Source organism: Sprattus sprattus (assembly GCF_963457725.1).
Source record: "Sprattus sprattus genome assembly, chromosome: 15".
NCBI lineage: Eukaryota > Metazoa > Chordata > Actinopteri > Clupeiformes > Clupeidae > Sprattus > Sprattus sprattus.
In genome coordinates this window covers 15,609,851-15,626,771 of record NC_137913.1, presented here as the reverse complement: position 1 = coordinate 15,626,771, position 16,921 = coordinate 15,609,851, and the positions used below count along the sequence as shown (strand labels likewise).

The window sequence follows — 16,921 nt, the reverse complement described above, 5'->3', positions numbered from 1 at the left end:
TTTTTTTTTTTATCGCGGACCCCCTGCAATACCGCCGCGGACCACCGGTTGAAAACCCCTGCCTTACATAATTGATTCAATGTAAAGACCACAGTACCAGGTGATGTAACACCTGACTTTGACATCTAACTGATCTCTGCCACCACACTGCCCTCAGCCTGTCAGATCTTAGGTTCAATGCGTGCCGATGTGGAAAGTAACTCGACAGTCCAAGCATACATAGATGCATAGCTCAGTACCAGACTTGGACTAGACTCTGAGGAGTGGGATGGTAAGAGCACACAGACATGTCTGTAAGGGCGCTAAGGGAAGGAGGAGCACGGGTCTCTCTTTGAGAGGGAGCAGTGGACTGTGGCTGGGGCTTAAAATAGTGACAGGCCCATTAAAAATGCACCAGTGCTGGAAGCCCCTAGTGAGGAAGCCCTTGACGGGCGAGCCAGAGGAGGTGTGAGAGGCTTAGGCAGCCTGGACACTCACTGATGTGTGACATATTTATGATGCCGCCTCATCACATCCTTCCTCTCTCTCTCCTCCCAGTCATTAAATCCACACACAAACTCACTCACTCACACTCTCTCCTCTCTCTCTTTCACACACACACACACACACACACACACACACACACACACACAGGAGTGGTTGTGCTCACATCAGCAGTATAGATTCTATAGTCCACTGGATCACATGTGCATCTCTGCAGCAGATTTTTGCAATGTCGTCACACGCATGTGCAGTGCGTGCTTGCAGTACCGATTTGTTTGTGTAATTGTACGTGTGTGTGACAGATATTTGTTTTTCTCTATATCATTAAGCACTCTGAGGAATCATGAATTTTTCCCATTATTCGCACACACACAGATTGCACACGCCCATCGCCCATCACGTAGTCACACTTCTTCCCCTGCTCTCCACACATGCACGTTACACCGCAACACGCTTGCATCATTCTGGAAGCCACACAACTGTTGGAGACGGCACCTATCCAGTAAACCTGGAGAGCGTGAATCATGCAGGTGAAAGCCCAGCAGGATGTGTGTGTGTTTGAGAGAGCAAAAGAATGTGTGTGTGTGTGTGTGTGTGTGTGTGTGTGTGTGTGTGTGTGTGTGTGTGTACCTGGTGAAAGGTCACCTTGTGGCTGCATCTGCCTGCTCAGGGTCTGCTCTCCCCTCCAGCGTAGCTCAGCCCAGCTCCTCCATATGACACCACCAGGAGCTCCCAGGCCACCTGCTCCCACACTGTTGGCTTAGGTTTCTTCTAGTCAACAGCTAGCCCACACCCGATCAATTTATAGTGCTTGTAAATGAACCCTTTATCTTTTTTAATTATAAAAAGGAGCCTTTACCTCTTAATGAATGTATACCTAGTGAAGTACTGATCCTGTACGTGGTAAAGGATTGTTCTAGTGATACTGTCATGATTTCAACTTTGGAATCACAGATTATGTTCACATTATTCTTACTGTCTTTTGATGACGAGTGTTTGCTGCAGGGGGCGATAAGTTAATGTCATCTTTTAGGCCATTCAGGCCTTGAGATTCGATGGCAAAACTGTTGGACTACCTAAATGTGAAAGACAAAACACACTGGTTACTGTGAAGAAACACTTGCGGTTTTGTACCGGGTTGCGATTTTCGAGAATAATGGGTCCTGCCTTGTCTGGGAATTCCCAGCCCCTTCACTGCATTTCATTTGCTCAGTTGGACTGGCGAACTACTAAATAGCGTCCACTTCAGTCACGTAATTGGACACGCCTTTAACCAATCAGACCAACGATACTATACAACGATACAAGGATCGGTAATAAAGCAAACACATATTTTTTCAGTATGAATTGTTCCAGGGCAAGTTTCTGTTCTGTTTTCAAAGAAAACTTGCCTTATCGAAGTTTTGCGGTGCTTCAGCGGCCACCATGTCCAATGTTTAAAAACTCTCTTTGCAGTAGCTTTTGTTACGTAGCCGTGGTTATTTTAAATCCGCCAATGGCGCGCCAGGTAGCCAAAAGCCAGTTTGTGATTGGCCCCAAGGATCCTGAGAATGCTGAAATGAACTTCTATAGAAAGTTTGCCAGACCCACTTCTGAGGCAAAATCAAATTGGCCGGAAGAAGAGGGGCGGAACTTCCCAGACAAGGTCCTGCCCTGATCTGCTCTGAGAAACGTCTAACAACGGTGAGGGTGGTGGCTGTGGCTGTGGCCAAACTGACTGTATCTTTATAATCGTGTCTAGGGAAAGAGGTTGGCACTGGCACACCAGGTTCTCTTTCACCTTTGTGAGCTCCGAGCCCAGAGCGAGCGCTTTAAGGAGCCAAAGCGTACTGTAATTAAGCTCCATTAGCCTGACAGTGTGCTTCCGTACGTAAAGATTACAGAGCACCACCTGACCGTTCCCACACTCCACTCACTTGGGCTGATGAATCGATGTTTCCTTGTGTCCCCACCCGCTCATTACAGCAGGACTGCTCGCGTACGCTCTGTGTGAGAGCAATTGAGCTCGAAGTGCCTGGGGGGGGGGTTCAAACTGTCAATTGTTAAGTCAAGTTATTACTGGCTTAGTTAAGGGCTGGGTCTATTTAACGTTCATACACCTGTTTTTAATTTAATTAATTATTTTTATATTATCTTGTCCTGTTAGATTTTGGTGTTTTTATTGTGTTGTGTTTAAGAACTGACCTAAACTATACTGAAAGTAAAGATAGCCCTGAACAGAAGACTGGGTCTTGAAGACATTTATCGATTAAAATACAATTTAAATGGAACCAAAATAAAACAGAGCTGCATATAACCTATGAAGGTTCCTTCATAGTTGTTTGTGAAACCCCTCCATTATCCGACTGAAGAGGTGTAAATCACACTTGCACAACAGTTGCACACTACAGATTCTGAGTAAACCATATTAGGGAGTAGTGTAAACAACATAACAAGATATGATGTTACCCTGCAGGTCACATACTATGTGCAAAGACTCTGACCAGAGCCTCTTACTAAGAAAGGGTCCAGACATACAGGGAACCTATTGACTCTCAAATCCATGTGTTTTTGGGCCATGCTGACACACATGGCCATGTACAGAGAACTCTTGGCAACGGCAGCATTGTAAATCCAGTCACAGTAATGAGCTACTAGAAAACACCTGCTGTATTGAGAGTTAATCACACTGTGAGATGTATTGCAAGGGTTTGACTGAAAACAATAATACCCATGATATCACACCCAAACTTTTTACCCAAATCACACATTCCCCAGCAGAACTGTCCCGTCTCGTTCTTTTTTTTTGCTTCTTGGCAAAAGGGGAACCTCTTTTCCCTTTTTCCTTCCGCTCCTATTTTCCTAATGAAGACCGGCCACCCAGGTGAAATGTCACACAGGTCATAAATTATGCACAAATGTCACCCGGGGAGTGTTTATACAGCGCGGTTTAAATCGGGCATGGGATTGGGTGAGCACCATAGAGGCCCAGCGTGGCGCGGGGGCATCTGCTGCGCCAGACGGTGCCAGGTTCACCCAGACGCCGCCCGCATGCTTCTCTGAGGATTAGGCCCCTGCGCCGATGGACCACCCGACGGGCTCGGGCCGGAGTTTGATTAAGTGTTAATTAGTGGGGTTCGTTAGGGTTGGAAAGGGGGGGGGGGGGGGGGGGGGGGGGTTGATGTAATCTGCATCCTGTGCATTTTCATGAGGTCTAACTAGGATGTCCGTCCCTGAGGCTGATTGATTGGCATGAATAAATAATATTTTTGTGACGCACACACACAAATGTGGAGCTACCTGCAGTGTTTTGAACTGTTGATTGCAGCTTCTATCTGAACATTCTCATTCAACACCCTCTGCTGTGATCATCTTTTGATGTACTCCTGCACATTCACTCTCTCTCTCTCTCTCTCTCTCTCACTTCCCCCCCACCCCAGGAGGCGAATCGGCTTGGGGGAAGCCATTCAGAGATGAGTTCCGTCCCAACCTCTCCCACACGGGCCGTGGCATCCTCAGCATGGCCAACTCCGGACCAAACACCAACAAGTCCCAGTTGTGAGTTTGAATGCACGCCCCCCCCCCCACACACACACACACACACACACACACACACACACACACACACACACACTCCTTTTTGCCATGTTACAGGAATCAGCCAGTGAGATCAGTCAGATCTCTCTCAAAACACACAGGGTTATAGATCCTCCAGCGCAGAGTCAGGAGATTAGAAGATAATATTTTACAAGTGATGCCTCAGTCTCAACACAGATGCTGGCTTGCAGTCTGAAAGAGAGAGATGGGGAGAGATTGAGAGATGGAGTAAGAGAGCTAGGGAGACAGACAGAGAGAGAGATGGAGAAAGAGCAGATATATATATCTTCTCTCTATGCTCTCTATATATATGGTGGTGGAGGGGAAGCCAGGCAGCCAGGTCAGGCAGTGAGCCTTCCCTTCCCTGCTAGCCTGGCCATTACCAGCCTGTGACTCCATTTCATTCCGTCTTTCAGTCTGGGCCAACCCAATGCATTTTGGTTTCCGAGATGGGCGGGTGCTTATCTTGAGGTTTAAAATCATTGGAGTTCCCTTAACCAATCAGCAACGTTTAGTAAGCATTCGGTAGTTTAAACTCTTCCCAAAGCCAGTTGGGAGAAGAGCTACGACGTCCTTTCCAATCATAAAACCTACAAGAAAATACTCTTGTTCTCCTTTTAATTTTCTGATGTTCTCGAGAGTTGAGACAACTTTTCCGATAGCTTTTCGTGTCTTTTCCTCCAAGGCGATTTTTGCGTCACAGCTCTGAACTGTTCGCTGATTGGTCCTGCAAAATTTTGAGTTCTGGAGACGATTGTCAATGGGGTTGGGCCAGACTGAGTATGAGCTTGAAATCAATTCAGGCGGAAATACGTAGGCTGGTGTCACCAGGCTACTTCCCTGCCCTGCCCTGCCCCATTTGTCCCTGAGCTGGTGCTCCAGGTCCACGGGCCCTGCTGTAGAAGTGTCAGAAAGTGGAGCGCACATTGAACAGTATTATTCAAAATGTAGCCTCTTTGGAATGTTTACTGAATTAATTGAATTATGTGCACGGTGGAAGATACAGAAAGTGTATGATACAATGTATGTAGCACTGGCTTTAGGGCATAGCTTTTGCATATGCTTTGTCCAGCTGTGTTGTGTATTAATCCTTTGAAAGTGATGAGTGTGTGACCGATCTCATTCTTTCTTCACCAGCTTCATCACTTTCCGTTCCTGCGCCTACCTGGACAGGAAGCACAGTATTTTCGGCAGGTAAGACCTTCTTCCTTTATCTTACACGACTTCCTAGTTGCTCAGCCCCTCTTACAACTCTGCATCACACTCTGGGGGTCAGGGGTCACAAGAGGCAGTAGATGGGGGCTAATGTCTCAGTACATGGGCAAGGTGTTATTCCATGCTGTTCTTTTAGATTTATTTTAGATTTATTTTTGGGCTTTGGGATATTGTAGAATTTTGGACAGGAAGTGAGGAGGAGTGTAGAGGTGGGGAGAGGATTGGGAAACGACAGCAGGCCGGAATCGAACCTGTGTCCCTGTGGGCATTGTAGCCCGTAAATGGGGGGGCTTATTGGCTCGCGCCACGGTGCCCCCAACAGATTGAGTCTTCTGTCAGTGTTGTGTCACTTTTTAAAAACACGTTGGTTATCGTGTTATGCAGGTGGAAGGTTTCGAGGAGGACATGACTTCCTTGGGGGGGATACAAGCCCTAGCAAGAGTAATCCCTTCACCCCTCCAGGGTTGTTGATTAGCAGTCTTAAGGATTTATCCATGGCAACAGTGACAGGGCCAGGCAGCCACTTTGTCCAGACTGACCCCCTAACTTAACTGGGCCGAGGGGAGCCTGGTCCCTAGATGGCTCTCCATACTCCACAATCCCAGGGCTGCTACAGCCTCAGTGGCCCAAGAGGACGGTGAGGAGCTGGGGACTGGAGAGCAGCCCTGGCCCTGAGCCGTGTGTGCGTGTGTTGTGTGTGTGTGTGTGTGTGTGTGTATGTGTTCCTCTAAAAGCAACACTTTCCAGGGAGATGGGGCAAAATGACTGAGCGGCTGCTGTTTGCTTGGTCCTTCCTGAGAAAAACTGGTCCCACAGGGGCAACACCCCCTGCTAGTCGGTGTCAGCATTCCTGGGCCGCACACAAATGCGTGCAAACACACATACACGTACAGCCACAGACAGACTGTTACACATACATTCATACAGCCAGACAGTCTACTACACACACACACACACATACACATACACAGCAGGCACAGACAGACTGCTACTCAGACACACACACACACACACACACACAAACACTAACACACACATACACACACACACACAAACACTGACACACACATGTGTGCGCAAGACACAAAGACAAGAAGATGGGTTGTTGTGGTCACCATTCCCGGAGCTGACAGTGAATTGTAATTCTTAGGCTCTGCTTGTGGAATTCGGCGAAACTTGTTGGAGTAAGTCTAAACCAACAGCTCCTGTTCAAACAGGCTCCCCCATTCTCTCCTCCTCCTCCCCCCCCACCCCACCATTGGCCAGCGTCGCCCCCTTCCTACCTCCTCTACATGCCCCCCCCCCCCCCCCCACACACACACACACACACACCCTCCAAGCTTCAGCCCCCAGTACTGTACAGACCCCCTCTGTCAGTAGCCAGCGCAGCGCTCACACATGTGGGGAGATCACGTGCAGGATCATACACGCGCAGAAACCCTCAGCCTATGCCCCACCCCCACCCCACCCCCACTCACTGAGCTCATCTCCTTATAGCAACCAGAGGCCCCACAGAAACAGCTGGATCATGGGGCGCTGGTTGTCCTGTACTGAGATACATTTTTAAACCCACGCTCATGTTAAAGCCGTGGGAAGATGAGTGTTGTTGCCATTGTTGGGTGGCCTGAAAGGTACAATGTGCGAATACTGTAAAAGGATATGACTGGGAAATTCCAACAGCACAAGCATTGTTGTTTGCCCGGAATGGGGGAATCTAAAATGTCCGGCACCTGTCTCCCATGGGATTTCTCCTGCATGGCAACAAAACCTCCCAAACGTCGGACTTTCCCCCAGTGGCAGTTTGTGTCATTCGTCTGACTGTTTTTGCTCCAAAATGCTCCACAAATCACTGTCATGACATATTTGGTCTCGGAGGCCTCCTGCGTGTGTGTGTGTGATTAGGCTTCTTGTGTTTGATGGCTTTTTCCCTGAAAGCAGGATGTTTTGCCTCTTTGCATAAGATGATGTTGAAAGTGGGAGGCATGCTTTGCCCCCACCCCCCTTTCCTCTTTTTAACGGATCATTTCATTTCTTCCTCTTTCGCTGTGTATTTTCAGCACTGCATCCTTTCTCCCTCATCACTGCTACTACACATCAACAGTTTATGTTATTGTAGTTAATGCCCATAGATGTGCCATGGTGTTTGTCTTATTGTGTCAGGGCAAAACATTGTTGACAGATAGAGAAAAGAAATATGATCTCATCTTTTTCTAATGCTTTATTTCTCTCTCTCTCTCTCTCTCTCTCTCTCTCTCTCTCTCTCTCTCTCTCTCTCTCTCTCTCTCTCTCTCTCTCTCTGTCAGAGTGGTGGGGGGTTTCGAGGCTCTCACTGCCTTGGAGAATGTGGAGGCAGACCCAAAGACGGACCTACCCAAGGTGCTCTCCCTCCCACCACACCTACACCTGCACGACACACACACCTACACCTGAACGACGCGCACACCTACACCTGAACGACGCGCACACCTACACCTGAACGACGCGCACACCTACACCTGAACGACGCGCACACCTACACCTGAACGACGCGCACACCTACACCTGAACGACGCGCACACCTTTACCTGAACGACGCACACACCTACACCTGCAGGATGCGCACACCAACATCTGCACAACGCGCACACTCACACCTGAACGACGCACACAGCTACACCTGAACAACGCACACACCTACACATGCAAGATGCAAACACCTACACCAGCACAACCTACTCCTACACCTGCACGCCACACAGATGCAGCTGCAGGAATTCCAGTGTACAAACCAAAAGATGTGCTACGTACCCATTAGGGGTGTAAATCACACATTTCCTGACCCAACGATTCGATTATTTTCGATACTCATGAATACACCACGATACGATTCGATTTCGATTCGATTAATTTGTTCTTTTTTTTACCTTACAGGCTAGACAATGTTTCAGATTTGAAATTAATCAATGAAAGCTGTTATATCGTTATGCATTTTATTTGAGAAACAACAGCCAATAACAGAAGTAGAAAAGTTGTACTCCACCTAGGCCTAGACAACCTCATTCACTGAAAAATAATAATGCCCCTGTTATAGATTCTGAAAGGCCATGCATCAAAAAGTACTGTACAAAGTACAAAGTGTTAAGTAACAAAAATAGGCCTATACCACATTCACTATAGAATAACAATACTCAACAAAATCAGTGCAAAAGTGCACTAGCAGCAAACGGTAACAAAAAATAGGCCTGTAGTTAATTCAATTTAAAATGACAATGCTCCACAAAATCAGTGCAATGAGTGCAAATGTGCACTAGTAGCAGCAAATGGTAACAAAAAATACCCCTGTAGGCCTACTTCATTCACTATAAAATAAAAATACTCATCAAAGTGCACTAGCAACAAAAAGTAAAAAAAAAAAAAAAATGTTATTTTTTTTATTTTATTTTTTTTTTTAGATCGATACTCTTGCGGACGTGTCGATGCATCGTATCGTCGGCTGTTGGATCGATGCATCGATGCAAAACGATTCTTTTTTACACCCCTAGTACCCATGCAGCATTAAATACATTCAACAACGTAGCTTAAACTCACAACTTATTCTAACTAGCATTCAATTCAAATAAAACATTTTGAAATTAACTTTAAAGAAGAGTGGGTCTGGGTCCGGAGGTAGTTTAGAGCGGGAACATATAAATAGGAATATATATATATATATATATATATATATATATATATATATATAAAGATGTCCCTAAGTAGAAAGGGGCCTACTTGGATCAGGCGTTTCATATATTTTTTCAGTCTTGTTCAGAAACATTGGGTGTAGTGTGGTATCTTCAGAGTTTGTGTCGTGTCTGATGAGTGTCTCTCCATCAACAGAGTGAACTTAAAATTCTGAGCACAACGGTGTTCGTGGACCCTTACGAGGAAGCAGACGCACAGGTCAGTGTGTTTGTGTGTCAGAGTGAGGGTTATGCATTCAGTGCCTTAAGAACTTTTCACATAGCCTTTCCTGTACTTCAGTACAAAACTCCTTGTAGCACCAAGTATGTCGTCTGTGTCTGTGTCTGTGTCTGTGTCTGTGTCTGTGTCTGTGTCTGTGTCTGTGTCTGTGTCTGTGTCTGTGTCTGTACATGTACAGTATGTGCATGTCAAGTCAGAGGAATTTGTATTCATAGACTCCAGAACTTTTTTTTTTTTTTATACCTTTTCCTACACTTTAGTACAAAACTGCATACTGCATGTTTTAACATATCCTGTCTGTGTATGAGCATGCTTGTCTGTATGTTTACACTTGTAGCAAGCATGTATGTGAGGGAGGCTGTGTCCGGGCAGATCTCTGCACCTCCATGTTTATATATGCCTTGTCTTTGAAGAGTGTTCGGGGAGCAGGAAGCAGCGCCCCCTTATAGCACACAGTGTTTTCTAGTCCCTGGCTCCTTAGCACAACTTGTTCCTTTCTTACACACACACACTCACGCACGCACACACACACACAGACACACACCTGCACATACACGCATATACACGTCCATTCACGCACAGACACATACACATACACGTACACAAAGAAGCCCCTCTCTGCCTGCTCCAGATGCAGAGGCCAGATAGCGGATTACAGGCCTGTGGCACCCCAGCTGAGATATGGCCATTCCCATCCTGGCAGTCTTGCATGTTTTGTTAAGGCAGTTCAGATCTCGCTTCGATTAAAACCTGATCATTTGTCTTGGAGGAGTTTGTGTGTGTTACTGTTTCCTGGCGGTATAAGCGTGTATGAATACATGTCGATTAGTCTTAGTGTCTGTGTGTGTTTGGATGAACAAGGGCTTTCCTCATGCTGGTCTGTTGAATATCTGCTCAGTGTTGTCCCAGGTGTAATTATTTTTATTATTATTATTATTATTATTATTAGTGTTATAATATTATGTGTTGTTTGGCTGTACTCTTTGCGGTTTCAGCCTTTTTGGAATTTGTGGAATGCCTTGTGACCTAGTTCCTGCTTATGTAAGCAGGGGGCATTATAGATTTCAGACAGCCTTCTGTATAGGACCAGATCAGATAAGAATAATGTTTCACAGTAAGCTTTTTAATTCCCAGACCAGGGCCAAGAGAGCGTAGTACTCCCTCAGTGCCCAGATTTGCTGGCATCTCCCCAAAGAGTGTAAGAAGAATAATCTGGGTAATCTCCACACTGAATAAGCTTCTGCAGAGGAGCTAGAACAGTTTCACTTGTGTGGTCTTAATCAGACAGTCTAAATCAGACAAAGACCAGTTATGTCAAACCATTGGACTTGCAAAGGTATTATGGAGTTTATGGGCTGTGTGTGTGTACATTACTGGGTATATATTTAGTTTGTCGGAGCACTGCAGTCATGGAATTATTTTCCCTGTGCGTGCGCATCAGATTGCAGCAGAGCGGGAGAAGGACGTGCAGGAGCAGGAGCAGGAGCAAGCTCAGGCCGCTGCCACTCAGAGCCGAGTCAAGGAGGAGGCGCAGCCCAAGACCTTCAGGCCCGGCGTGGGCAAGTACATCAACATGGCCGCCACGTAAGCACCCCGACCCCCCCCCCTCACACACCACCCACATGACTGATCCAGCGGCAGTGTAGGGCACCTTGGGTATATACTGACATCAGGTCTTTACCACAGATTCATAGAGACCCTCTAGGGAAGTGTGAAATGGTTCAGGAGTGCCTGGCTATACACATCAAGTCCACAGTTGCTGTCGGCATGTTGAGAGTCTACTCCGCAGACTTGGCTGTTGTCATTGCCCACAGGCCTGTGCAAATTACAGCCTGACGTAAACAGGCTATATATCGGTCTTGCATTGTTTGGGTGTTTTGTTTGTTTGCTTGTTTTCTTATCTACTCATATTTCAATTGATATTGGGTTTTCTTGCCACTAGTATTTAAATTGGCATTCATTGTCTTATTTGCTGTTTGTAGTTAGGTTTGATACCGAAATTGATGGGATTTTTTTTCAATTTGTATTATGCCAGGCTGGCTAAACTATTGTGGATATGTGGTCTTGTGTGACCATGTGAAAGAGGCCAGAAATCTGGACATTTCTGGGAAAAAACGTATAGGAATGTTTTCATAGACTTAAAGTAATTATGCAGAATGTTTCTGTCAACATCACAGTACGTATAGGCTGATGTCTGTGAGCACCGAAGATGGGATGGGTAAGGATTTTCAAATCGTTAAATTATAAGAAATCGACTCGTTTGGTCTTGACAAATACATTTTCCCTTGTTTTTATCAGCGCCTGCCAAAAGGTGTCAATAATGCACATAAAAGCTGTCAGCCAACCGCCATTAAACAACACAAGTAGAAAAGACTCATAACCACCTTCGGTTCCTTCAGTTCAGTTCCTTCGACCAAGCGACAATCTCCGACAGGGTGCAATAATAAGTGGAAATATGGCTGCCAGAAGCGTCAAAATAAATGTCCGATTTAACAAATGTTGCAACGTTTTGCCTGTTTTGCTGCTAACTAGCCTAGATAAATACACTGTCTATTGCATCTGCTAATTTTGTCATTTTAGACTCCTCTTGCAAATAACCATGAAATGAGAAGATGGCCTAAATGCTGTGTACTAAAAAAGACCCAATACATCACTGAGTCAATTGAGCCTATCGATAGTGTTTAATATGAATAGGCTGAACTATTGACTTGTGAGTTGAACTTCCCCTTATGTGATCTATTTAAAAAACGATTTATAATTTACAATTAATATCGGCATAATGACATAACGACATTCCTTTGTTCAGGATACAGCTTCACACATAGAATTCAAGAGAAGAAAACCCATGGAAATTTCTCTTTGACTTTGTAACCTTTGTCTCCATATGTGTGAAGAAGACATAGGAGAGGTAGCTGTATATCTGTAGGGCGAAGATTGAAGGCCAACTAGATGTGACTTTGCTGGAGCTTAGCATGCCCTCGTACCTACAGAGGTGATTCAGATTCATAAATTGGATTACTGCTTAGTAGGGTTCTACATACAAGGTTGGTTGGTTAGTTCACTGTAAAGGGTCTGAATTAGAGCATCTGCTAAAATGACACTAATAAAAATAATAACAACAATAAAGAATTTGTCTTGGTTATGTGGCACAAATTGGTTTGTAAACAAAGGGGGACAAGACATTTTTTCAAAATGAAAAAGAAAACCTAAATGCTGACAATAAGTCAGAATGCAAATTTGCAATTGTACATAAGCTAAATGTATAAATATGAATTTTAACAGCAACAGTGCAGGGTGGCGCAAATATGACCCACTGAATAGCTGTCCGTGGGCTGAAACAGGAGTTGGTGGGCGATATTGATGAGACTGTCGTCAGAAAGAAACTGTTATGGCGTGAGGTTTTGGTCCCAATGGACCACAGCCCCTTCCCAGAGGGGAGTTTTTCAAAAAGACCTTACCAGGGTGGGAGAGGTCAGCCATAATCTTCCCTGCTTGCTTTAGGAGCCTGGAGTCATACAGGTCCTAGTGCAATGGCAAATTGCAGCCAATCACGCTCTCAGTACAACAAATGATATGCAGCAGCCTGCTCGTCTTTGGCGGTGGAGGGAGTGTACCAGATGGTGATGGAACAGGTTAGAATGAACTCGACGATGGCAGTGCAAAAGTGCACCATCATCGCTTTTGGCAGGTTGAAAATATTCAGCAGCCTTAGTAAGTTCATTCTTTGCTGAGCCTTCTTTGTTAGGCCCAATTCTGGACCCAATGTCTATATAAAAAAAATACAAATACATGTTATCAGGAGGATTTTATTTCACCCCATAACAAGGTGGGCAAATTGTTGTTTGCCACAAAAATTAAAATTCCTAAATAAGCCATTTCTGTACACTTAAGCTAAGGCTTAGTTTACGCGGAGCCTGGATTGCCTTTGATCTGGTCCATCCCGGAAACGCTGGAGCGGAGCGGAGTGGTTCAATCCGCTGTAAAGTAGTCATGGAGCATGCGCATAAAGTGACAGAAGACAGAAGTTGAGATCGAACTAGAAATCTTCCGATTGCTGAACGACTTCTCTACCACCTGAAATCACTGTTACCACAGCACTTAAACAGGACTAGTTTGAATTGCGCACTTCGCCCTAACCCTCGTAAAATACAGTTTTGAAAGTTCTGTCTATAATAAAAATCTTTTCACGTCAGATTTGTTCATATACGCTACTGCTGAGACTTAAAAAAAACGGTTTTAGACAATGGTCTGATGCAAATAGATTAAACAGTGATAGATTAATGTGTGGCTTGTTAATGTCATCCCTTTAATAACCAGCTTCTTAACAACATCGATGTTTATGTTGTTGCTGTTGACGCAGCGGGGTTAATAGGGGTTCAGGCTGAGGTTGCGAGGCGTTCACTTGGGGCAATTACGTAATCGGGTTAAAAAGTGAGCAGATCGGGTGTCAACTCAAACACGGATCTGCTGGTGGGTTCGAATCTTCCCACTCTGGAGACTGGATTCAAAATGTTGCAGTATTCAGTGACCAAATCCGCCGGGTTTGTGTGGACCACAACATTCCTTTTCGGATTCAGGCAATCAAGGCTCCGTGTAAACGTGGCCTAAGTGACTCGAATGGGGTTACTGTACCCTGGTACGTACAAAGATGTTTCAGGCCTCATTATCTATGCATTTTCTAAAAGTCCTTGTTATAAGGATTTCAACAATTTGTTGTTTTCCCGGCCACATAATTTGAAGTTCATCAGTAGGCTTTTATGAGGAGCGATCAAAAAGTTCAAAGAATACGCCTTTTAAAAAGCAGTTCAGGTCGTTTGGGTGCTCCCTAGGGTCAGATTGTTAATGTAGAATTGTACTGTAATGTTCTGAGGCGTCTGAGGAAGAAATTTAATGAAAAGCTATTTATCTAGCTTATGTTACAGTTTCCATCATTTTACTGGCAAAATTATAATAACAAACAGTAGAAACACTGTGTAGCTTTACTGTTTGGCACCCAAATACATAAATTTGGCCTGGCAGCTAATTAACATTAGTTTATATTAACACACCGACACCGTAGCAACTGCCAACTGTTTCAATGGCTCCTTATGCTGAAGTAAGATAGCAACGATCGCTAGTTTAACTGGCATCACTATACTGGAAATCTATGCTGACTGTCACACTGATTGTCTTAATTCGCATCAGCTTGCAAGGCCGATAATGTCAATATGGCATTTAATCGGCCCAATTCATCGGTGGACCACTATAACACTTGACTGGCATTTCGTAAACAGTTCTTTGTTCGGCCCATAGAGATGAGAAGTTGTACAGAGATGCAGTTTGTTGACCCTCTACATAGTGAAGCACCGTTGACTAGTAGGCTATAACTGCTACGCAGATGTAGTGAGGGGGAGGAATGTTGAATAGCATTTCGAAAAGTTCCCTAGCGATGCCAGCGAATCGTTTTTTGCTTGAAATGCCCAATCCCTAAAGCAAAGGTTGCTTTGAAATCAGCTTGATTGTATAGGGGTGAGAGTGATGTGTGTGCGCGTGTGCCTGTGTGTGCGCGTGTGCGTGTGTGTGTTTGAAGGGACAGATGTGTTGCATAGCTCATGGGATCTGGGGTTGAAGCAGCAGCCTCCCAGGGTCTCGGCAGGAGCCATCTTAATTACCCATGAACCCCCACAGAGACCTGTCCACCAAAGGTTCACGACAGCTGGGACTCCACCGCTCTACCTGCTGCTTCACGGGCTCTGTGTGTGTGTTTGTGTGCGCGCCTGTGTGTTTGTGTGCACGCCTGTGTGTGTGTGTGTGTGCCCGCCTGTGTGTGTGTACCTGTGTGTGTGTTCGTTCAAGGAATCAAGCTCGCTGTGATTTAATAACCTTGTACATTCAAGTTTATTTTGTGTCATAAATGTATTCATTAAGTCATCGCTTGCCAGAGACAGCAGTCAGTGAGCATTATGCGGTAGTATCAGGAAGATCTCACAGGTTTGGTAGGTTCTGGCCCAGAGGTGCGACTAGCCTGGGTGTGAGCAGGTGGTGAGTTTTGCCATCTCTGTGTGCGGTTCACTAAATCACCAGCCTTCTCTTCCCTCCGCAGGAAACGCCCTGCGGACAGCGACAAGCCCTCCACCAGCAAGTCCTCCACCAGCAAGCCCTCCACCAGCAAGCCCTCCACAAGCGACGTGCCATTCAAGAAGCCCAAAGGCAGGACAGGGTTCGGAGACTTCAGCTCCTGGTGATGGGGAAGGGGAGGGCGTCTCTCCCGCAGACCCAGCCAGGTCACAACCCTTCACACCGCCACATTCCTGTGGCTTCAGCCCCACATGAACCTCTACGGACACCTCTAACCCTCACAAACCCCAGACGTTTCCCTCCCAGCTTCGAGCCTAGATCCTCTCTCCGACTCCTTTTCTCTGAATCTGGCAACCAGAAGAGCAGAGGCTGTGTACATGTTGTTTGTTTTCATTGTAGCCAATCAGGTGTTTGTTCCTCCCTCCCTCCCTCTCTCCTTTCATTCAGAGCATGTGTACAGTGCTCGTGTTCGCATTGATCTGCGTTCCATCGCAGCCGAGTATTCGTTGTCGCTGGCATCGGAGCCCCTTATTGATCTGCTTCGGTGCGAGGGCCATACTGCTGAACTCTGCACACACAGCAGCTTTATTTTCTCCTCTGGTGATGATGTCCTGTATTCGTCTGGCAGACCTCCCTCCCTCGACAGGGTCACTTTGAGCCCTCTCCACTATGATTCACTTCCCACAGTTACCCCTGTGTCAAAGCTGTAGCACATAAAGAGGTTTTGTTTTTGTACAAAGTCAATAATGTGTTTTTGCCAGCAGCAAATAGTAGTTATACAAGGATGTTTTAAAGCAGGTCTACATGTCTTTTCTGCAGTAGATACATTTTTCTTTTTGCCTGTTTTTAGTTTTTGTTTATAAGGTGGTGGGTTTTGCATTTGTAAATGGCATATTAAATTCTCTCCAATCTTTCTAAATATACTCATTTCATTTAAACAACTTGGTGTCTTGCCTGCTGACAATTGTTCTGACATTTTTCCACTTCATATTTATCTTTCACATGCTTGTTATTTTTTTGCTTGTAAGGCAAAGGGGGCCTGTCAAAGGCTAAATTTAACTGGGGAGACATTCAGACATGCTATCAGCCAGCTCTGGCTTATAGATTGGCTTGGGCTGAGGCTCCAGGTCAGAGAGCAGAGGAGGCTCTTTAAGCTGTAAACCATCAGGCTGCAGCTCCACTCCCCCCACCCCCTTCATGGCAAACATACAATAGGCCAGACTGGTAAACACACTGGATTTAGATCTGGCAGTGGCACTGGCGGTGTTCTTCTTTTCTGTGTTTTCTTTTCTGAGCGGGTGCTTTTGTCGCCGCCCCGTCCTTGACTTTTATTTAACTGCTGAGGAGGGAGATTCTTTTTCTCCTCTCCAGCCTCCCTTTCTTCTCTCTGTGATTTAACAGGTTCTGGAGAGACCAGGCTCCAGCAGGGGCCTTTTATAAACAGACAAGTGTGTTTTAAAAACACACAGACAAAACACACACACACACACACTAAACGCAGACAAACCAAAGAAAAGCCATGCTGTCTGTGGTGTTGAGCCGGGTGGGCTGTAAATCTGGGTGCAGGAGGGAAGAATGCCAGTCTGGGCTGGGGTGAAGAGGAGAAGCTACAGGAGGTGCTTGTGTTGTTGATGGTTGCAGCAGCAGCATC

At 45.6% G+C, this 16,921-nt stretch overlaps 1 protein-coding gene across 1 annotated transcript in view; it reads left to right on the top strand.

Moving 5' to 3' along the window:
* ppil2 (peptidylprolyl isomerase (cyclophilin)-like 2) overlaps positions 1-16,105 on the top strand; it is a 40,524-nt gene extending 24,419 nt beyond the window's left edge. The window contains exons 15-20 of the mRNA XM_080853111.1: positions 3,903-4,020; positions 5,197-5,253; positions 7,578-7,650; positions 9,130-9,192; positions 10,655-10,797; positions 15,296-16,105. Of these exons, the coding sequence (XP_080709237.1) occupies positions 3,903-4,020; positions 5,197-5,253; positions 7,578-7,650; positions 9,130-9,192; positions 10,655-10,797; positions 15,296-15,437 (596 nt within the window). The 3' untranslated portion in view covers positions 15,438-16,105. The remainder of the gene's footprint in view (positions 1-3,902; positions 4,021-5,196; positions 5,254-7,577; positions 7,651-9,129; positions 9,193-10,654; positions 10,798-15,295) is intronic.
* Positions 16,106-16,921: the final 816 nt, after the last annotated feature.